The sequence below is a fragment of the Sorex araneus genome, chromosome 3 (assembly GCF_027595985.1).
Source record: "Sorex araneus isolate mSorAra2 chromosome 3, mSorAra2.pri, whole genome shotgun sequence".
NCBI lineage: Eukaryota > Metazoa > Chordata > Mammalia > Eulipotyphla > Soricidae > Sorex > Sorex araneus.
In genome coordinates, this window is record NC_073304.1 from 8367724 (window position 1) to 8392076 (window position 24353).

Consider the following 24353-nt stretch of genomic DNA (forward strand, 5'->3'; position numbering starts at 1 on the left):
ACGGAGGGGTTCACCAGGGAGAAGAGGAGGGCAAGCCCCCTGCCTCCCTCCCCTGGTCCCTGTCCTCACAGACTGCCAGTTCTTAGGATAAGACTTGGATTCTTGATGCCAGAGTGAAGGTGCAGCAGGGAAGGCATTTGCCTTGCACGTGGCCAACCTGGGTCTGCTCGCCAGCACCCGACACGGTCCCCCACGCCCATCCCTGAGCATCACTGGGTGTGACCCAAAAACTGAAAAACAGATGCATTGAGTTCTTCTCCAGGGCTTGAGAGGTCATAAAAAGGGGGTGTATTTTCCATGTAGAACAGCCTTCCAGGGCACCCCTGCATGTTTTGAGACCAGTGATCTCTGAAAAGCGATGGTTCTGATATTGGGCGTGGGAGAGTGGGAATAAAGTGCCTTCCAGGACCACAGCACCCCTCAGCCCAACAGGAAGACAGCACAGAGCAGAGTCTTCAAGCTCTCCAGGGCTGACTCTTCCACGGGCCTCCCATCCCGCTAGGGCCCAGAGCTGCCTCACAGCCTGGTCGGGTGGTCCCCACCCTCACCTCCGCCTCTGCATTGCTAAGCTTAGGGTCCCCCCTCATACACTCAACATTGCAGTCAGACATCGGCTGTCTCCCCCAGTGCCGGTGACCTTAGTCCAGCCCCATCTCAGCCTTCACCCTCCTGGACCCCAAATTTCTTGAGGACGTAAATTATTGTTTCATTCTTTCTTTTGTCACTCCCCAGATTAGCTTTTCCAAAAGCACAAAACACCATTTTGGGCCAGTACAAGGGAGTGCTTCGTGTCAGGTGAATGAGGACTCACTTGAGATCTATAATTTCTCATTTCTTGGCAGAGATGTTTGATTTCACCTCTTTCTGAATTGTCCCCAACGAAGTAACCTCGTGAAGATGACTGCGATGAAAGCGAACACCTACCTGGACCAGCAGAAGGAGGTTCGTATCTGGCAAAGGCGACTTGAGCTTCAGGGCCTGCAGGAGTTCTAGAACAACACTCCGAGACAAGTAGAATTTATCTCGTTCCTAAAGAAAACAAAAAGGAAGGAGCTCAGAGATTTCTAAGAAGTCTGTTAGATCTATGTCCAAAGAGCTTCCAAACAAGTCACAGGTCGTAGCATTGTAACAGTCATCCCATTGTTGATTGATTTAGTCGAGCGGGCACCAGTAACATGCCCATTGTGAGTCTTGTTGTTACTGTTTTTGGCATATCAAATACGCCACAGGGAGCTTACCAGGCTCTGCCATGTAGGCGGGATACTCTCAGTAGCTTGCCAGGGACGGAGGAATCGAATTGGCTGGGTTGGCTGCATGCAAGGCAAACGCCCTACCCACTGTGCTATTGCTCCAGCCCAAGAGATAAATTTTTAAGAGATAAAAATTAAAAAGGGGGAGGGGGGGAAAGTGATAGCGCAGGGAGTGAGGCACTTGCCATCGTTCAAACTCCAGCCACACATCCGGTCCCCTGAGCCCTGCTAGGAGCCAGCGGATGCATAGAGCCAGGAGTGAGCCTTAAGGCCAGTAGGGTGTGACCCAACACAAAACCAAGAAAAAGAAAAGACTACTTAAAATGCACGATAAACTGTTCTTACAATATTTAAGCTAAAAAGAAAATATTAAAAAATAATGTTAATGTAAAGATGCCCTTAACAGTCGACGGGGCTTAGTGAAGCATGGAGAACACATAATGTAACAGGAAAGAAAAAGACTATCTTGTAAGTAGTGGAACCATTGAATTTGGTCCCGGCACACAGGGGATAATTCCCAAGAACTGCAGAAATCAAACAAATCTGATTTGTTTGGGTTAGTCTGGCTAGTAACCTGAAGTGTTTTAGGCGTCATCAATGAATTGCCCATTTTACTACTCCCAGAGAAGCTTTCAGTGCTCTACGAGCAGCCGTAACCCCCTGAGTTTATCTTTAGCCTTCCTCTTAGCTTTGCCTCTCATAGTCACAATTCCCCAAGTCAGGGTTGCTTGATTATAAGTCAAACTTTCTGGTAACGCTGGACTTAGCATTTGTAGTGAATTATTTGCATTTTTGTTTCCCTTATAACTTTTCATATTTTACTATAGAGCAATGTCCTTCGCCGTAACACAGGAGGACTGTTAATGCTATGCTTTCATATTTGAGAGGTGATTAACTGAAATATTTCTACTCCTGGGTACCTGTCATAATTACTTGACTCAGGCTTTGGTTGCCATAGCTCCTAACATCCAAAAAAAGAAAGTTCCATCATAGGACTGGGGTTGACCTAGAGAAGAGATGAAGCCACCCTGGCATCGAAATGGGACAGTTTAGAAGGCTCACAGCACGCTCTTGATGTAAGCTGTTATGACTTAGGAGAAACGACCGCCCCCCTCACCCCCCGCCAGGGGTAGAAAGAGCTAAGGGTCTAGTCTGGGATTCACGGTAGAAGTCCAGTAGCCTTGCCCTCAGAGTCCAGAGAACTGAGTTTTGGAATCTGTATCTTTTAGTGTGTTTATCCAAATAACTGCAGGTATAAATAAGAAGTAAACCTGATTGTTTAATATCTAGTAGCTGGGGAAAGAGAAAAGCAATATAGATGTCTCCGGGAGACAGAGCATCTCTTGAATTAATTCCCCCCAGAGAATTGCCTTCTTTGAAAAGCTTTACCTCTGTAAATGATCAATCACAGCCATGTGCAGTCCTGTACTTCGAACCCCTCCAGATGTTCTATCCGTACGCTAACAGCTCTGCACTAAGTGGATCACTTTTACTATCTATCCGTGAGTCCCCCATCTCTTTGTTCATCTGCTGGGGACACCTGGGGAGGTGGTTCTTGACCACCGAACGCACATGTTGTGCACCCACTCCTGAACTCACACAAGTCTATTTATCAATGAAAAGTGATCTAGAGAGAAACATGTACAACTGCTTAAGGGGCCCCATCTCCTCTTCACAGAGTTTACTTTTTAAATGGTCCAGGACCACATACAGCAGTGCTCATGGACCCCAGGGCTACTCTGGGGGAGCATGGGGGTTAGGGATAAAACCAGGGTCAGCTGCATGCAAGACATGTACCATAACCCCTGTACTCTCTCCAGACTCTGTTGAGATTTTTAAAAAATAAATAAAAATAATAGGGGCTGGAGCGATAGCGCAGCAGGTAGGGCGTTTGCCTTGCATGCGGCCAACCTGGGTTCAATTCCCAGCATCCCATATGGTTCCCTGAGCATCACCAGGCGTAATTCATGAGTGCAGAGTCAGGAGTAACCCCTGTTTATTGCCGGGTGTGACCCAAAAGCAAAAAAAGAAAAAAATAGATGTCACAGAATCAGATGCTGCTACCTACATAATGCTCTGTTTTCTTTCTTCCTTTCTTGAAGAACCCACTATCTTAAATCTGTGTTCATACATATTTTCACATGTCTACTGCATATATTTGCCTCCATTAGAATGTACAGCATTGTTTCATGTGTTGCTAAATTTTCTGTTAGTATTTGAGTATTTAAGTATATCATGCCACATAAATATTCCTGCAAAGTGCACATTTGTAAATTTCTGTACCTTTTTAAAGTGAGAACACTCAGAGTATCACACCGACCAGGCACATGCTCTTACCACCCGTCCCATCTGCCTGCCTATCTCTAAATTTTTTAAATGAGAACAGGAATATGGGTCAAGTAGTGAGGACCGTGACAGGCTGCCCAGCACGGAAGGGTGTGATCTGACCAAACAAAACACCAGAATGACACGGGAACTGGGAGGAGAGCTCCCAACGAGCACATCTGCCAGCATCAGGAGAGAAGGTCTGGGGCTTTCCTTGGAATCAAAAACAGGATTTTTTAAAAAATGAGAATCAGCTTCTTTATTATACGGAACCCTCAACCGGGAACATGAGCTCTGTCTCCATTTATTTAATGCTGTTTAAGCAAATGTCCTGCTTATCTCCATGAAGCCTTTGCACTTTTTGGACAGACTTATTTCTTTTTTCCTCAAAAACTTTAGTGTGGGGTTTTCTTTTGTCTTTTTGGGGGTTACACTTGGCGATGCTCAGGGGTTACTCCTGGCTCTGCACTCAGGGATCACCTTTGGCGGTGTTTGGGGGACCAAAGCTGGGTTGTCTGTGTGCAAGACGAATACCCTCCCCACTGTTTTATCATTCCACCTCGACAACATTGTTAAGGTATATTTATCATTGTATTAATTATTATATTAATTATTTCTAAGTAACTATTGGAGTAAGATGATTTTTGGATCTTTATTTGTATCCAGAATCTTCATTTAAGTCTCTGATAAAACTTATAAAAAGTTTTTTCAAAAGAATCAAAGCCTCTGATGATTCTTTTTTGGTTTTCTGGTAATCATATCATCTCTGAAAAATGAGAACTTTATTTTTTCTTTTCAATCCTATCGCCTTTGCTTTTTCTCCCTATGTCACCAGACAGAGTAGGAGCCCCAGGGCCATAATGGATGGAAATGATGGTGATAGGCAATCTTGTCTCTTTTGTGACTCTAAAGGGAGTGCTGCTGGCATTTCACCTCCAAGTATAATATGTGCTGGAGTTCTCTGGTAGACACCTTTTATCAAGTTAAAGTTGTTCCTTTCTATTCATAATTGGTATTAAGTCACAAATGGGTATTGAATTTATGTAGAGTGCTTTTAAGAATAACATCATGATATAAAGAGTTAGTACAAAGATCAACAACAGCAAAAATCTAAAAAGCCCATAAAAAATGGGGAGAAGAAATAAACAGACACTTCTCTGAGGAGGACCAACAGATGGACATTGGGCACATGAAACAGTACTCAGCATCACTAATTATTAGGGAAATCCAAGCCAAGGCAACAATGAGATATTATTTTATACCAGTGAGAATGGAACGTATCAGAAATACTGAGAACAGTCTGTATTGGCAGGGATGTGATGAAAAAGGAACTCTCATTCATTGCTGGTGGGAATACTGTCTGATCCAATCCCTATGGAAAACAGTATGGCATGTTCTCAGTAAACTCATAATTGAGCTGCCATATGACTCAGCAATTCTACTTTGGGGTATCTATCCCCAAGAGAGAAGAACATTCGTTCAAAAGAATGTATGCATACCACTACTCATTGCTGAACTCAGTACAATAGCTAAGAGTTGGGATCAACCTAGATGCCCAACAACAGATCAGTGGATCATGAAAATGTGGTATATATATACTCAATGGAATACTGCAGAGATAAAAGGAATGATGAAATTATGCAATCCATGGCAAATGGATGGAACTGAAAGACATCATATTAAATGAAGTAAGCCAGAAGAAAAGCAACACGGGATGATATCACTTATATATGGTATTTAGAGACCTGGATGAAGCAATGCAATGTGGGGATTAAGGAAAGGAGGGTGCCTAGATCACCCTTGGCCCCAGAATATAGGGAAGAGAAGAAAAGAGATAGAGTTGTGGGGGAGGGAGAGGAGACAGAAGAAAAACAGTTGGATCAGAGTTCAAGGGGACTAGGCACATTGATGGTGTTAAGGAATGAAGAGCTAAATATCCAAACCATGGAGTCAATCACACTAAATCATGAGACCCAGACTCTAACAATGAACTCTAACAGGTGCCTGTCAATATGGTTTGGTGGTGATGGTGGTGGTGGTGGGAGGAAAACTGGGGATATTAGTGGCTGGAAATGTACACTGGTAAAGGGATGGGTCCTGGAACACTGGATAACTGAAACTCAATCACAAACTCTTCCAGCCTGAGAGCAGATTCTGTAACCGTATATCTCACAGTGATCCAATGAAATAAAAAATAAATGTCAATCTGGTGTGGAGGGCTTGAGAACGTTGATGGACGTAGTTGACACTGGTGGTAAGATCCGAGCTGGAACATTGTATATCTAAAACTCAACTATAAATAACTTCGTAAGTCATAGTGCTTTAATACATTTTTTAATCTGCAAAAAATAATGAAAATAAAATACACTCATTACAAAGGATAACATCATGATAAGGTTATTTTTTCCTTTAATCAATAAACTAATATTCTGCACTATAGTACTGTCGCCCCGTTGTTCATCGATTTGCTCAAGCAGGCACCAATAACGTCTCCATTGTGAGACTTGTTGTTACTGTTTTTGGCATATCGAATACGACACTGGATCCAGGGTAGCTTGCCAGGCTCTGCCATGCAGGTGGGAGACTCTTAGTAGCTTGCTGGGCTCTCCGAGAGAGACGGAAGAATTGAACCTGGGTCGCGTGCAAGGCAAACGCCCTACCCACTGTACTATCGCTCCAGTCCAACTGATATTCTAGTATTTAAGATTTTCTACATTTCAAGAAAATCCCCATTGAGTGGAAGCTTTATTTTTCAAGCATTCATTTGCTATTATTCCTTCAGCATTTTTCACATCGTTGAAGTATAATCGATGGATAATTTTCCTTCCCTATCTGGCTGGTATCAAGATTCTATTGTCTCATAAAATACCTTGGGACATGTTTCATTTTTTTGATCCTCTGCATTAAATTGTAGAAAGCAAAGAGCAACCTAACCCTTCAAATATATAAGACAAACTCTCTCTGAAACTGGAGAGAGGGGCCGGGAGAACTGGTTCAGCAGCTGGAGACCCTTATCTGCAAGCATGTGGTCATGAGTTCAAACCTCCGGTGTCCCATGTGTCTAGCATGATCCAGGCAGCTCTGCTCTTCCAGCCCGAGAGCAGATTCTGTGATGCCCCGCCCTGACAGGGATTTCCAGGCACACTGTAGCTCGGTATGTGTGAGAACCACAGTACGGAGTGTAAGTCCCAGGAAGTATTGAAATGCCATGGCCAGAGAACACATACCCAGAGCACTGTGGGAGCACCACAGCTGACTCCGGCCGGTGCCACACCCACGATGGTGTGTGTCGACCAAGAGCACTTGCCCGTGCGCACAGATGGAAGCCCTGCCGCCAGAGGAGTGCTAACCTGGGTGAGCACTGGGCTGAGAGTGAAGCACCACGCCCTCATGGGCCACCCAGGAGGAGCATCACAGCTGAGTCACGACTCCACTCCCTAGAGCACATGCTTTGCATGCTGCAAGAGCTGGGTGTGATCCCCAGCGCCCCACGGTCTCCCCAAGACCCCGAAGCACATAACCAGGAGTAGCCCCCTGAGCAGTGCAGAATGTGTCTCACAAACAAGCCAACAAAAACAAACAAAGCAAAACATGAGATGTGCAGGCACCATGGGTAGGCATATGGGTAGTCTCTGGACAGTCGAACAAATACGATGAAGGGAAGAGGGGCAGGAATTAACCTTAAAAACAATAAAGAAATAGAGATAAAGCTGGGAGGATGTTTGTGGACCCGTTTTAAATTACTAACTACATGGGGCTGGAGCAATAGCACAGCGGGTAGGACGTTTGCCTTGCATGCGGCTGACCCAGGTTCGATTCCCAGCATCCTATATGGTCCCCTGAGCACCGCCAGGAGTGATTCCTGAGTGCAGAGCCAGGAGTAACCCCTGTGCATCACCGGGTGTGATCCAAAAAGCAAAAAATAAAAAATAAAATAAAATAAGTTACTAACTACACTTTTCAATCATCTAAGTCCAGTCATTTTTTTTTTCCTGATTGATATGTATATTACATCTTTCTTTTTTGCTTCATTGCACTTTTCTGGTTTGGGGACCACACCCAGCAGTGCTCAGAGGTTACGCCTGGTTCTGCACTCAGGGATCACTCCTGAAAGTGCTCCGGAGACCATATGGGATGCCACAAATTGAACCCAGGTCAGTGGAGTACAAAGCAAGTTCCTTGCTCGATGTACTATCTCTGACCCAATATACACTACATATTTTGAGAAAAAAAGTCCCTCTGTTCAAGACTTCAAATTTACTGACATAAAGTGGCTCATTTTGAAATCTCTAATAATATGCAGTTATTTCTTTTTTCATTGTTTTTTTGTGCTTTTTTTCATGATTTTCTTGATTAGTCTTTCCAAACTGTATAGTAATGTGTGTATACACTCATCTCAAAGTATTTTATTTTTCATTCCATTTTTTTGATGTTGCAGTTCTGTTTCTTCTGTTTCATTAATTTCCACTCCTGTTTTTATTGCTTTCTTCTTTCAACTGTCTTCTGATTACTATTATCCTTATTTTAATGTCACTTACTCATTTTAATTCAGCTTGCTTAGCCACAAAATATGTCTTCTTTTCTAAAACAAGTACTTAAGTCTATAAACTTTCTTCCAAACAGGCTATTTAGCTCAGTTTGGAATGTAGTCTTTTAAACATTGTGAAGTTCGAAATATGCTTCAAAATTTTGTCCTATTTCCTTTGAGCTATGAATTATTCAAGTGTATTTTTCACTGCCAGACAGAGCAAGTCTCTGGCACCATTAACCCAGATAGCACCTCTGCATGAATTAGAAGTATGTGCACAGACAAAACACACACACACACACACACACACACACACACACACAAACCGTCTAACAAGGGCCCAAGTTTTCAGAGCCCTCTAGCCATCAGCCCTGCTTTATGTGGACACTACACCACGCCAGCCCCCCACCCACCCCTACCCTGTGCCTGATGACTGTGTTAGATGAATATAATGCAGATTCTGAGAATCAGAAGAAATCAAGAAAAGACTCTCAAGGACTTCTGCAGGGCAGAGGGGGACAGGGGAGAGTGACATCCACAAGTGCACCGTCTCTACCTTGACATGCAGGGTGGTTGGTCCCAGCCCCTCCGAGTCTTCACCAAGAGACCCCAGATCACATAAAATTTAATATGCCCAAGATGGTCATCATGGCCTCTTCGGCAGAGTCCTGGGTTAGGTACCCTTGAACTTCTAAATGCAGGTAGAGGTCTCCTTTCATTGCTTCCTAATTTGATTGCATAGTGAGAGAGAATTTGGTCTCTTGGAAAATGATTTCCCAATACATGCTGAGACTTCAATTATGGCCCATTATCTCTTGCAATGAGTGTTCCACATAGTCTCAAATTGGGAACTTTGAGAATCTTTATATGTCTCCTGGGTTCAATTTGCTCATCACATTGTTCAAATCTACTGTCATCTCATTCATTTGGGAGTGGGTGATGGGGAGTCACTGCCAGGGATGCTGGGGGACCAGGCAGTGCCAGGGACTGAGCACTGATCCTGCGTGCCAACCATGTTCCAACGCTTTAAGCCATCTCCCCAACCCCTCATTTATTTAATGTGCTTGGTCAGTTCCCGAAAGAGATGTGTTAAACTCTGCCATGAAGGTTGTGAATTCGGCGATTTCTCTTGGTAATTCTGATCGTTTTTGTTTCAAATGGCTGAGGTTTTCCATGTTTTGCAGCACTGAGTTTTAGATTAATCATATTTCCCTTAGAACATTATTCCTTTCATCAATATAGTTGACCTTTATAGTAATGCCTTTCAAACTGAAATTAAGTTTACTGAATTCAGCTTTCTTTTGAAGAGTATTTGCTTGGCATATCTTTTCTATGCTTTCTCTTTTCTTTTTGACTTTCTTACTGTTTTTAGATGTGCTTTATTCTTTTTCATGCAGGAGCAGGAGAGTTTCCTATGCAGAGCTCTGGGTGCCTGGGGCCATCCCCAACCAGTACTCCTGGCCATACTCAGACAATACTCCTATTAATACTCAGGCAATACTCCTGGCTGTACTCAGACAATACTCCTATTAATACTCAGGCAATACTCCTGGCTGTACTCAGACAATACTCCTATTAATACTCAGGCAATACTCCTGGCTGTACTCAGCCAATGCTTCTGGCCGTACTCAGCCAACTGGGCTGAGCGGTTCAACGTGAGGGTGAGGGGCTGAGAGGGCTTTGAGTTCTGGGGTCCATTAGAGTCACCTAAACAATGTTTAAAGGCATCTAGGGTCACACCTAGAAGATGACTAGGAGCTGTGTGGTGCCAGGGTTCAAACTCTAGCCGGAGGCGTGTCTTATAAAACTAAATCACAGCAACTAAGAAAGACTCTCTAGGATATATGAAATTGATTTCTATCATAATTCTAGCTTTTTCTGTGATTAACGTTTTTATTCCTTTTTTCTTTCCACTTACATGGAATTTATACATTCCATTTATCACTTACAGAATAGTCACATTTAAAATATTTCCATGTGTCCCTTAAGAGTTTGAAGTTAGAGAATTTGGGTGGTAACTCAGTGGTTTAGGCTCGATCACTTCTCCCATATTTGTTGGAGGGCATGCTTAACAATTAAAGAGTTATTTGTCATTTATTGTCAGAGGTATTATGTTATATATTATATATTATATGTACTATATGATATTTATATATTATATATTATATGTGAAATATTAGAAGTCATACTTATACATAATAGATGTAATGCCTATATTATTACAAATGTAAACATCACATTATTATAATTATATTATTTATATCATAATTATTTATTACAATTACATTATATTATTGCAACAATTATGACATTATTATAAAAATGTAAATCAGGGCCCCCTTAGAGGGGGCAGGTTGAGTTTCCCTCCCCGCCCCAAGCAGAGCCCCGGCAGCCGAAAACCTCTAGAACCCAGCCACAGCCATGCTCAAGGCCACTCTTCACACACTTGGACGAGCCTCATGCATGAAGGAACCAGCAGAGGAACTCAGGTGTGCAGGACCCGGGGCTGAGATCTTCAAGCCTGCTTGGATCAGGACTGGGCCTCCTCCACCCAGATCCCCAGTTTTCCAGTAGCTTGGCAGTCACACCCACAAACTACACCCCCCACCTCTCCCACCCCCATGCCATGTAATCTCATCAATGGCCAAGATCCAGAGACAATAAAACAAAGCTCCCAGAAGAGAGTGATGCAATTTTTCCTGGAGTGTGCGGCCGTATTTGCAGCGAGAGAGCCTGGCAAGCTACCCATGACATATTTAATATGCCAAAAACAGTAACAACAACGTGCTCTTCGTGTTCCTGGAGCGAGAAGATGTCATTGGGCTTCACTAGCATGTGACAGGGATAAATGAAGACATTACTGGCGCCCGCTCGAGAAAACTGATGAACAATGGGATGATGGTGACAGTGATACAGTGATAAATGTAAGCAAATGGTCTCCCTTTTAATTTAATTATTATAGTTTAGGTCAGATTTTAAAAAATTTTGTCAATGTCTACAATTTTGATCTGCAGAGTTACTGCACCTTTATCACCATCAAAGTGACCAAGTTCCCCTCCCCCCCACTGACCCTGTGTTATCACTCGTCTGCCTCTCCCTTCCCCTTCATTTCCTCCACCAGGCCGCCCATGCTTGGTAGTCTCAGTTTTGTAATTCAAGGCCAAGTTGCCTCTCCCATCTTTGGGGTTATTACTGGAATTTGGTGTGATATTGTTCAGCCAAGCTTGCCAGTGCTGCTGTGCAGAGTCCCTTAGAGTTCCACACTGTGCCAATGACATGAGCGTCATTTCTCCATAGGGTTCACATCCTCCTTCTTGGTACAACTGAGAAATTCATCGTCACTTTATGTGGAGAGCATCCTTTCTCCTGGGTGCTCTTAAGATATTTTTATTTGCCTTGGCAATAAAATGTAATATTTTTATTTGCCTTGGCAAAAACATGGAATTGGATATATTCTTAGATGTGGGAATATAAGACTTGACTTGGGAAAGTATAAACTCTGACTTGAGAAAGTGAAATTTATAAAAATTTAAGGATTCACTGAACTTTTCAAATCAGGGTACTCATTATTTTTACCAACTGCAGAACTGAGAGTCTGTTTTCTCTTCCTGAAACACCTGATATGTCAGATTTTCTATTTATGTTCTTCATCTTGTTATATCTCCCTCACACACATTTTGGTTTCAGGTTGGGTTTTTTTTTTTGTTTGTTTGTTTTTGGGACACATGCAGTGATGCTCAAGGGGTAACTCCTGACCTGCATTCAGGGAATCACTCCTGGCAGGGACAGGGGGATTGTATGGCATGTCGGGGATTAAACCCTGGTTGGCTGCATGTAAGGCAGTGCTCTACCTGATTTACTAGCCATCTGGCCCCTCTCACACACATTCTATTTAATTCCTTCATATTATTTTCTATTTTATCAATTCCTTCTGTGGCTATCTAATTTTTCTGCATGGAATTTTGTAATTCTTAAGGTTGGTGACTCTTTTTTAAAATTTTTTAAATTAAAAATTTTTTGTGTGTTTTTTTATTTTTTAATTTTTTTAATTTTTTTTGTTTTTTTGTGTTTATTTTTTTGACTCTTTCATTTTTAGAATTTTTTCTTTGTTTAAATCTGTCAGGTATTCTATTTTGGAAAGTGACTAGATTTTTTCTTCTGTTTTCACAATTGTTATTAGTTAGGGGGATGATACTCCAAGGTTGTTCGGGGGTCACCAGCAACACCTCTGGCAGGTCTGGCAGTGCTGGAGATAGACCCCAACACTTGAGTTACATCGCCTTGTGTGTTTTAGTTGTCCTTTATGTGCTCTCACTTAAGATAGACGTCACCATCTGACACAAGGCTGCAACGCTGAAGTTCTCAGGGAAAGAAGTTTTCTGTTGGTTAACTTTGCTAACCTAGCTCACGGTGGATTGTTTCTTGGCGTGTTTTGTAATTTTAGATGGTGAGTTCATGTTCATGAGGATTTTAATTGATGGGCTCTGCCTAGACTTAGGTTAAAGACACAGACTTGCCCAAAGGCTTGAGTCTCGAGTTTGCATCTGCCAGACCTGCCAAGCTAATGTTACGTAACTTTTTAGGTGGGTTCTTCCAGAGCAGGTGGATGTTAAAAATTCAAACTCTAAATCTGTTCAAAGATCGGCCTGCATTTGCTAATTCCTTGAGAAGACTGTAATTCTCTCAGTGTGAGCTCAGACAGAAAACATTGTCACCTCTGTATAAGGATAATGTTTCCCCAAACTGCCCTTTTACTTAACTTATAATCTTTCAAAGGTTCTGACTTTCATTTCCAACTTTCCAACTGAAGTCATGCCAAGACCTCATCTCCTGTCCTGTGTGGACTTTAAAACTCAAGATATACCATGATACCCAAAAGTAGAGAGAGAGTTAGAGAATATTCTTTGCCATGGAGACAGGGGGAGGGTGGGAAAGGGGGGGGGTATACCGGGGATACTGGTGGTGGGGAATGTGCACTGGCAGAGGGATGGGTGTTTGATCATTGTGTGATTGGAACCCAAACATGAAAGCTTGTAACTATCTCACAGTGATTCAATGAAATTTAAAAATAAATAAATAAATAAAACTCAAGCTACTGAGTAATCAAGACAGATAACACTCAACCTAAAATGAATAGAACACAATCACCAACTGGCCTCAAATCCCTCTTCATTTGGGCCCTTTTCACTCTTACCCACCTAGCCATATATTTTAAATTGTGTTGATCACATTTTATCCTGCACTATCAGTGCTCTAAAGGGGAATTTCCGGGTTCTATAGACCAGGGCTTCCTCATTGTTTCCCACTCCTGACTCCTCTGCACTTGAGATATATAAGACAAGTTGCAGGAACCTTTTACGGTTGCCAAATTTTTCACGACCATCCTGGCCCCAACACTGAGTTAGGCAGGACCCTCATTTTAAGGAGCTCTAACATCTGCTAGAAAGGAGAGCCTGCAAAGCCCCTCGTCTTCCCATGTCTTTTCTTCCATGGTATACAGAAAAAGGCTAATAAGGTCTTGAGCGTTCTTTCACCATTTCTTATTATTAAAAAAAAGCTAGGAACACTAGGATGGGGACTTCCAACAAGTAAAAGGCATTTCACGTTGAATGAGGAAGGTCAGATGATAACAGTGAAGATAAGACCATTAAAGTTATGGTGTGTTAGAAAATTAATTATTAATTTAAATAATTAATATTCAAAACCACATATATATGTTGGCTTTGGGGCCACGTCCTGCAGTGCTTACTCCTAGCTCTACACTCAGATCACTCCTGGTAAACTCCAGGGACCATATGGGATACTGGGGATGAAATCCGGGTCAGCTACATGCAAGGCATGAAGATCCTTACTCTCTGTACTATCTCCCCAGCCCCTCAAAATCTTGAATATTTTGAATTCAAATTAATAAAGGGCCTTTTAGCAACAATATCTTTATGTGTACAACATATAAGATGCTAGTTTATATTGCTTCTTTCTATAAAATGTAACTTGAATAAATAAAACACTAATTAAGAAATAATTGGAACAACTTTTCCTTGTAACATGGAACAGTTTTTCTCTGTATTTGGTACTGTGTCTTACAGATCTATTTTTTTTAAGTGAAAAGAGGAAATATGTTATTTTTCAGGAATGATTGTTTTTTAGGGCTGATTATTTCTGAAGTTAGAAAGTACATTGCTGCAAGCAAAATAAGAAACTCATAACCAGAAACTCAAGAGGAGATGGTCATGGAACCCTTCACTTAGCAGAATGGTCACAAGAGGGTTAGGAAGAGGACAAGGGTGGCTGTTTAAAACAGAATGAGAGCCTTGATATATAATTAGATTTTTTTTATGAGAAAAATACAGGGGTTGTAGAACTGGGTAACAGGAACACAGACGCATTCTGAATGCTCAAGAGAAAACTACAGACACAGAGACCCCATTGAACATGAACCTGGAAAAGTAGGAGATTGGAAGGGCAAAATTTGCACATTGTTCCTGGGGACAGAATGCCCTCGGTTTGCCCTGCCTTCTGGTGGACCGTGAACCATCTCCCACAAGGCCACAGTGTGCAGAGGGCAAGCAGTACTTTTCCACTTCCTCGGTGGTGGGCCGGGGGCTGTGAGCCATAACGCAATAGAGAAGCCATTACTAGGGCGAGATGGCCAAAAAGAAGCGATTACAATCTCAGGGGCCAAGAACCCAGAACCGAGGAGACAGACAAATGACGTGAATTAAGGAGCGCTTCACGAGTTTTTACAAACGATGAGCTACCGTTTTTCTACTTTGGGTATAAAAATGATATGTAGCGATAGCGTGTCCGTAGATCATGAGTTGGAGACCTTGAAAATGATTTTAAAAGTTTATTTCATCCATAATCTCTTTTCATTCAAAGCACCTCTTCTTTACTAAGTCCTGTTACCCTCAATGTCTCCCATTTTCACTACCTTAGACGTGTGTGTGTGTATGTGTGTATGCGTGTCTTCCCAAAAATATTTATTAAACCCCAGTTGAATCACTCCTTTTTTTTTTTTTTTGGTGGGGAAGAGGGCTTCGGGCATTGAATCACACCTGATGCTACTCAGAGTCGATCCCTGGTTCTGAGCTGAGCAATGATCCCAGGCCATGTTCTCCAGGGACTCAGGGACCAGTTCTGGGAATTGAACCCGAGTTGACTGCTTGTAAGACACGTGCCTTTCCCCCTGTATTATTTCAGTTCCTTAGAGTTATTCATTCCTTATTATTACTACTACTACTACTACTACTACTACTACTATTTTTTTTTTTTTGCTTTTTGGGTCACACCCAACGATGCTCAGGGGTTACTCCTGGCTTTGCACTCAGGAGTTACTCCTGGCGGTGCTTGGGGGACCATATGGGATGCCGGGGATCGAACCCGGGTCGGCCGCGTGCAAGGCAAACGCCCTACCCGCTGTGCTATCACTCCGGCCCAACTACTACTACTATTTTTTTTATTTGGGGTCCGCACCCAGCATTGTTCGGGGCTTGCTTCTGGTTCTATCTCAAGGATCACTCCTGGCAGGGCTCAGGGGGTCCTGTGAGTGACAGAGATTGAAACTGGGTTGGCTGTAAGCAAGGCAAGAGCCCTGCCCGCTGTGCTCTCTCTCCAGTTCAATATAAACACCCTTTTAAAGCTGCATCAGGGCAACTAAGCAAACAAGGACGACACCGATTGCAATAACGCTTGCAAGCTTACCTTAGTGAAGGCTCGGTAACACAGGCCGCACACCTCCACCAGGTAGGCCAGCGTGAAGACGGCATTCTGAATCACAAAGCTGAGGAGTTTTGAAAATGGCTCCAGCAAACTCTGCAAAGAGAGTGAAGGTCACATGAAATCAACCGCCGACTCTTTCATCACCCAAAACAGCGTGTTGTGATACTTGAACCAAGAGGATCACTCATTTCATTATAACCAGGTGGCTCCTGCAGCAACCCTACTGGTCTCCCCAAACCAGGACAGCATCTCCAACAAGTGATCTGAAGAACAGGGTTGAGTCATTTGGGTGCTTGAAATCATCCACTTGACCAAGTGGCATCGCTGATATTCCTACCTAACTCTGACCCCACCCACAAGTTCATCCCGCGTGACAAGACTCTGAGGTTCCAGTCGGGATCTCACACTCATTTCTCAGAATCCCTTTGCATCTCTTTCTCCATATTCATCTCCTCCAGCCTGCCATCTCAGTTACACTGCTCAAACCAACCTTACAACTACGAACCAAAGCTCAGTTCGCTTCAGAGCATCGACCACGAGCCAGCTCTCTGCCTCTGGTTATGGGGAAGAGGTGTAAGCTTCGGATTCCCCCATGTGAATCTCCTCTCTCAAGAGTAAGCATTAGGTCCATCCTCTTTCTTAAGTCACACTTCACTGTATCACTGTCATTCCGTTATTCGTTGATTTACTCGAGCGGGCACCAGTAATGTCTCTATTACACTCAGCCCTGAGATTTTAGCAGCTTCTCTTCACTCATCTTTCCCAACGGATTTGAGGCTCTTGGAGCCTCCAAGTCACACTTAGAAATAAGAATTGACTTCATGTCGAGCAGAGCTAATCCCTATATTTTTTTTTTAAAAGTGACTTATTCTTGCATAGCTTACTCAAATTTTTTCTCCTCTGGGGAGATACCACTCCAAGAGTTAATAAATAATACAAGCTCTTGAATCTCGCCTAAGTGTTTTGGAACTCTACCTCCCGTGGTTCTGGAGTAAGTGCTTTAACCTCTCTGGACTGTTTTCTCCTCTATAAAATGAGGATAATAACAGCCTCCACCTCATTCCCGTTCTTCTGAGGAGTAAAGAGATGACGAAGGTATAGCACTTGACAGGAAACTCTCCATCACTGTAGCTCTGACCTGAAGCATCGCCTCAGAACTGCTCCCCGCGCTGCAGCTGAGCCTGTTAAGTGGGCAAGGAACGCGCCTGGGGCCAGAGAGCTACTGAATGGAATTCAACTCCGCAATCCAGGGCAGCTTTTCAGAGAGGAAATGTTCTGTGCATCAGACAGAATTAATTAAAAGACTTCCGTGCCCTGCTATTCTAATATTTCACAGCCTCTATGTTCCTTAGTTTCTGGGTTATGAAATTAATGCATGCTCACTGAGTAAACACCAATTCTGCAGGAAAGGATGATGAGGAAGTAAAAGGGACACACAACCCCACCATCCAGTGAGAATATTTTAATCTATGTCCCTTCTTCATTGCACGCCAGCTTACTTACTTGAAATCTTGCACAATTACAAGTCTACATGTTGTTTTTATCAACTGCATATGAAATAAATTTTCAGGCCATTTAATTATTCATAATAGCACTGTAGCACTGTAGCACTATTGTCCCGTTGTTCATCGATTTGCTTGAGCAAGCACCAGTAACGTCTCCATTGTGAGACTTGTTACTGTTTTTGGCATATCGAATACGCCACAGGTAGCTTGCCAGGCTCTGCTGTGCGGGCAGGATACTCTCGATAGCTTGCCTGGCTCTCCGAGAGGGACGGAGGTATCGAACCTGGGTAGGCAGCATGCAAGGCAAACCCGCTGTGCTATTGCTCCAGTCAGTTAATTCTTCATAACATCCACTCTAATGCCACAAGTCACACTGTGTTATTATACATCCCAATAAATGTATTTTTATGCAAAAGTTACATTTTTAATTTTCTTCTTTAGAATAGACTCCTACAAATGAATGACTGAATTAAAGAATATGAACATTTTATTTATTTATTTTGCTTTTTGGGTCACATCCAGTGATGGACAGGGGTTACTCCCTGGCTCATGCACTCAGGAATTACTCCTGGCAGTGCTCGGGGGACCATATGGGATGCTGGGAATCGAACCCAGGTCGGCAGTGTGCAAGGCAAACGCCCTACCCTCTGTGCTGTCGCTCCAGCCCCCATAAGCATTTTTAAAATCTCTGTCCCTTACTGATACAAAAAATGAACCTATTACATATTAGTGATTTGGAAGACAGAAATTTTTTCTTTGGTTTATATTCTCCACTGAAACTCAGTACGCTGCATATAAAAATTAAAAACTTAAAGAAACCCTTTAAGCTTGCACTGCCAATTCTGCATTTTCTACTCTATGTGAATGGGGACAGAAGTATGTCTCTAGTTGATATAAAATGCATTCACACTGGTCAAAAAGAGTGTCTTCCCAAAACGTCATGAAGCAATTGAATAGAAAAGAGCAAGTTTAGTGGCAAGAAAACAATTTAAGTTGGGAAACTGGTCTCATCAACATAGCTAGAGTCAAAGGGCAGAGGTTGGGTCTGGATTTATGCCAGGTAAGGTGAAAGGAATGGAACAGAATCTACATATGTAACTTTAAAAAAAAATCATGCATCTTTACAAGGGCCAGGCACAGTTGAGGCACCTGTGATGGGCAAACACTGCAGGTGCAGAGAATGGCGGGAAACATCAAGGGGGTATGTCTTCACTGTAGTAATAAGGAGAAGGGGTCACTGAATTGTCTCCACTGACCAGAACTGTCTGGCCAAGGTTCTCGAGTCTTCAACAGAACAAAGGTATTTGGAAGGCTCTGTCTTAGTCCAGTCAAAACCAAAAGAATTTAACAAGGTGTTTTCTCTCAGAAAGGTATTGTCCCACCCTCCGATCTACAAGTCTTAGGTCCATCTATTTGTCTTTCTTAACCCCAGAGAGTTTTACCTTTGGGGAAAGAAGGGACACAGATTTGCAAAAGCTTTGATTATTCAGTAACTAGAAAACCCAGAATGCAAACCTATATAGAAACTTACCCTTTTGTTCAGCAAAGGAGTCTGACAATGGGGAAAATCAGGTGCCGGTACAATGGGAAAAGGGACTCAGATCAAAGGACTTGGCTTAAGTCCCACATCTCCCACTAACCAGTTTTGTCACCTTGGCTCAGATGCTTCTCTCTGAGCCAGTTTCCTTATCTGTAAATGAGCTGATGAGAATCTACTGATCTCTTTGCAACTTCCCAGCATCAACCATAAGGTACAAAAGCACCTTCAAGGTTAAAAGGTATAAGAGATGTGCCTTCTTAGCTGTTAGGAGAGATGAAGTCATGAAATTTGCTTATAAATGGATAGACATGGAGAGTATCATGCTCAGTGAAATGAGTCAGAAAGAGAGGGACAGACATAGAAGGACTGCACTCACTTGTGAAGTATTGAATAACATCACATGAGGCTGACACCCAAGGACAGTAGATACAAGGGCCAGGAGAATTGCCCCATAGCTGGAAGCCTGCTTCATGAGTGGAAGGGAGGAGGCAGTGAAATAAAGAAGGGATCACTAAGAAAATGATGGCTGGAGGAATCAGTCGGGATGGGAGATGCATGCCAAAAGTAGATAATGGACCAAACATGATGACCTCTCAATGTCTGTGTTGCAGGCCATAATGCCCAAAAGTAGAGAGAGAGTACGGGGAATATTGTCTGCCATGGAGGCAGGGGGAGGGTGGGAAAGGGTGGGGGCATACCAGGGATATTGGTGGTAGGGAATGTGCACTGGTGGAGGGATGGGTGTTTGATCATTGTGAGATTGTAACCCAGACATGAAAGCTTGTAACTATCTTACGGTGATTCAATAAAATTAAAATAAATAAATAAATAAAAAGAGATGTGCCTTCTTGGTCTATTAACAAACCATGATAATCAAATGATTGTATCATGACATGTGATGCATCCCAGAAATGTAGCAAGAAATCCAAAAGTGGGGCCGGAGTGATAGTCCAGTGGGTAGGGTGTTTGACTTGCACTCAGTCAACCCAGGTTCGATCCCTGGCATTCCATATGGTCTCCCAAGCACTGCCAGGAGTAATTCCTGAGCCCAGAGTCAGGAGTAACTACTGAGCATCATGCTGGGTGTGGCCCAAAAAGAAAAAAAAATAAAGGAATCCAAAAGTATATGAGTGCTGGGCTGTGTAAAGCTCTGCCTTCCTGGGGAGGCTTCGGGACAAATGAAGTGCTAGTCCAGAGCACTCGATCCAGCACCCTGGAATCTGACACAGGAGGAAGTTGCTCCCAAGGATATAAGCACTCTTTAATTTGAGTGGAATATTGAAGAAAAGAAGTTCACTACGCCGACATAGATATAAAGCATGTTGGGCAAAGAAAATGACTTAAGCAAGACAAGGTGAAATGAAATTAAAGTTGCAAATGTTAAGCACTTAGACAATGCATGCCACAGGGTAAGTATCCAACAAACTGCCTGGTGGGCTTGTGATGATTCTGAAAGCATGCAGAGTCGAGGGGGAGTCAGGACCAGCAGCCGCCTAGAGAGGAAGGCTGATGATTAGGAATTCGGACATCACCCTGAAAGGCATGAGAACTTATCCAAAGAACCAAAGCAACGCGCTCGAGGTACAAGGGCCAGTGATGTTCTTAGATCACTTGGTTAGTCATATGAAAAACGGACTGATGGACATAACCCAGGATTTAGAGGAATAATATTTTTGTTTGTTTTTGGCCACACCCAGTGGTGCTCAAGGCTTACTCCTGGCTCTGTTCTCAGGAATCGCTTGGGGAACCAAACAGGGTGCCGGAGATTGAACCTTGGTCAGCTGTGTGTGAGGCAAGCACTATACTATCGCTCCAGCCCCAGGGCTATTCTTTTTTGCACATTCACATTTTTTATTTTGACATTTGTAATTTTTATCTGACATTGTACAAATTTATTTTGACAAGCAATTTAGTGTTACAAGTCTGTTTTGTTTTCTTTCTTTTTTTTTAAACATTCCTGACTTAGAGTGACATACTTCCTCTTTATTTTCTTTCTTTCCTTTTTTTTACATTTTTTAAAATTTATTTTTAATTAGTGAATCACCGTGAGGGTACAGTTACAGATTTACTCATTTTTGTGCTCATGTTTCCCTCATACAAAGTTCGAGAACCCATCCCTTCACCAGTGCCCATTCTCCACCACCAGTAAACCCAGCATCTCTCCTACCCTCCCCAATCCCATCTCCCCCCACTCCACCCTGCCACTGTGGCAGGGTATTCCCTTTTGTTCTCTCTCTCTAATTCAGGGTTATTTTTTAAATGAAATTCTGTTGTTCTTCGTTACAACAGCTTTTTGTACTAAACACAAGAGGAGAGGAAGATGGCTGAAGGTGGGACATCTGTGCGCAATAAGCATTTCTTCACTGTCGTTACATGTCTGTTTTGGTTAAACTCCTAAGCCTGTCAGTTATGTGTTCTGAAACATACATACCCTTGTGGCATTGGTAGATGGTATCTTCAACAGGCAAATCATAATTCTCAAACTGGAATCTAAAGAACACTGCGAACAAATATAAAAAAATGAAAGTTAGTCCCCTTATTAATAATATCTTCTGTTCTATGTGTTTTCTATAAGCATTTACTGTTGCAAAAAAATCTGAAAGATAGCTGACTACAGTTGGCATGCCTTAGTTTTATTGGAGATGTTATATATGTTGAAAAAAATCATTCAAGTCCCCAAAGTTTATTCAATTCAATAGTTTATACAATTAAAGAGTGATAAAAATATGACTGAACTCTACAAGAAGAAAACATCCAACCCCATCAGAAAATGGGGTGAAGAAATGAACAGAAATTTTCCCAAGGAAGAGATACAAATGGCCAAAAGGCACATGAAAAAGTGCTCTACATCACTAATCATCAGGGAGATGCAGATCAAAACAACCATGAGATACCACCTCACACCACAGAGACTGGCACACATCCAAAAGAACAAAAGCAACTGCTGTTGGAGAGGATGTGGGGAGAAAGGGACCCTTATACACTGCTGGTGGGAATGCCCACTGGTTCAGCCCTTCTGGAAAACAATATGGACGCTCCTCAAAAAATTAGAAATTGAGCTTCCATTTGACCCAGCAATACCACTGCTGGGAATATACCCCAGAGAAGCAAAAAAGTATAGTCAAAATGACATCTGTACTTATATGTTCATCACAGTACTGTTTACAATAGCCAGAATCTGGAAAAAACCCGAGTGCCCTAGAACAGATGACTAGTTAAAGAAACTCTGATACATCTATACAATGGAATACTATGCAGCTGTTAGGAAAAAAATGAAGTCATGAACTTTGCATATAAGATTAACATGGAAAGTATCATGCTAAGTAAAATGAGTCAGAAAGAGAGAGACAGACATAGAAAGATTGTGCTCATCTGTGGAATATAAAATAACAGAGTAGGAGACTAATATCCAAGAATAGTAGAAATAAGTACCAGGAGGTTGGCTCCATGGCTTGGAAGCTGGTCTCACGTGCTGGGGAAAAAGGCAGCTCAGATAGAGAAGGGAACACCAAGTAAAATGTGGTTGGAGATCCCACGCGGAAAGGGAGATGCGTGCTGAAAGTAGACTAGAGACTGAACACAATGGCCACTCAATATCCCTATTGCAAACCACAGCACCCAATTGGAGATAGAGATCAGCAGGGAATACCCTGCCACAGAGGCAGGGTGGGGTGGGGGGTGGGGGAGATGGGATTTGGGGGTGGGAGGGATACTGGGTTTATTGGTGGTGAAGAATGGGCACTGGTGGAGGGATGTGTTTGCGAACATTGTATGAGGGAAAAACAAGCTCAAAAATGTGTAAATCTGTATCTTTACCCTCATGGTGATTCACTAATTAAAGAATAAATTTTTAAAAATTAAAAAATATTTTTAAAAAAGTGATAAAAATAAAATAATTAGACATAGTTCTCAAACTATTCCTCAGAGGTACAGTCCTAAAATTAAATCAGAGGTTTAGATAAAGAACTGAGTGGACAGATGGATGGATTCAAACTGCCAGGTGGGTGGGTGGACGTTAATATGCCCATCCAGGCAGGGATTATTTACCTAGATGCTTCAAACTCATCAGAGTTAATAGTTCAAGTAGATCCCTTTAACTGACTCTTTCTCTACAACTAAAATACATATGAGCGAAACCAGCGTGCTCTCCACCGAGATGGGACCCAGGTGGCCACATGTTTGTGTGGCCTCTCTGCGGCTGATCGACCACGATCCGGAGGCCAGCTAGACTACTTTTGGTACCAGCAGCTGCTCACAGAAATGTCTCTAGACTGTGAACTAAGCCATAGCCCCATGCTGCCCCAGGAAGGGAAATGATGCAATTTCTAACATAAATCTCCCTGGACTTAGTTACTAAAGTACCAAAATACAGAAATCCTAAACCAAGCGGCTGCTATCTTGGCCACACGACTTCATATCTCTTCATTCTCAGCAATGGAAAACTAATTATCCAATGCTTCCTTTTCAGCAGGGCTGTTTTTTTTGGGGAAAACTCCAACAACAATAGTGAGTTTTGTGTTGAAATATGGAATGTAATCAAGGTAAAGAGAAAGTGTAGTGAAACTTATCAGCGACACAGGTGGGGGTGGGGGTGGGGGGGTGGTTGGTATACTGGGGGTTTGAGTGGTAGAATATGTGCACTGGTGAAGGGTCGGGTGTTCGAGCATTGTATAACTGAAACATAAGCCTGAAAGCTTTGTAACTTTCCACAGGGTGATTCAATAAAATAAATAAATAAAATAAAATAAAATAAATACATGAAAAAAAACCCACTGAAAACGGCAGTAAAATGTGTACAAGAGAAAACCATGCCTCACAAATCTGGTTGAACTTCAAATGTACCCTTTTTTTCATTGATTTCATTATTTGGGGGAAACCATCACAGCGAGCATAAGCAATGGTATGATGTAATGTTGTAAACTGGTCACAGTATCAAGCCACAAGTAAATCTTTGAAGTTTCATGTTTGAAGACAGTAGGCAAGATGCCAGTGGTCCCCCGAGGAGAACCTCTAGCCCGGCAGCCTCTGGTAGACTGGCTAGAAAGCACCTTCTCAGCACGGCACCCCGCAACGGAATCAGATGCTCAGAAAAAGGCCCCAAGTCCAGAGGCTAGCAAGTGCTTCGGGACACTGCGTACACTGAAGACAACTGACAAGAACACACTATACACGGCTCCGAAATGGCCTCATGTTCCCCCCCCCCCCCCCCCGCCAAGAGCGAAAACCAAACAGAAGGTGATCAGCAGCAGGAGCAGAGCACAGGGAATTTTTTTTTTTTAACAGAAATTCTGAAAGCATCTCACAAGCACTTCCTAAGGCAACCATTGACCTATTTGATCTGCTCAACATGACATTTACATTACCTTAAGCCCGCAGCTGGCTATTTATAGGTCCCTAGAGTGTTTTAGAATCAGAGAATATTCTATTGGAAAAGAGGGGCCTCGACAGTGCAGGTCTGAATTCCTCGGTCAGGTCTAACGGGGGGG

General features: G+C 42.7%; 1 protein-coding gene across 15 annotated transcripts in view; it reads right to left on the reverse strand.

The window, feature by feature from the left end:
• Positions 1-24353, reverse strand: part of UNC79 (unc-79 homolog, NALCN channel complex subunit) — a 295942-nt gene that overhangs the window by 36308 nt on the left and 235281 nt on the right. For all 15 annotated transcript variants that reach the window (XM_055133643.1, XM_055133648.1, XM_055133638.1 and 12 more), the window contains 3 exons: positions 21299-21367; positions 15805-15915; positions 925-1029 (listed from right to left, as the gene is read on the reverse strand). In XM_055133643.1, coding sequence (XP_054989618.1) covers positions 925-1029; positions 15805-15915; positions 21299-21367 — 285 coding nt within the window. The remainder of the gene's footprint in view (positions 1-924; positions 1030-15804; positions 15916-21298; positions 21368-24353) is intronic.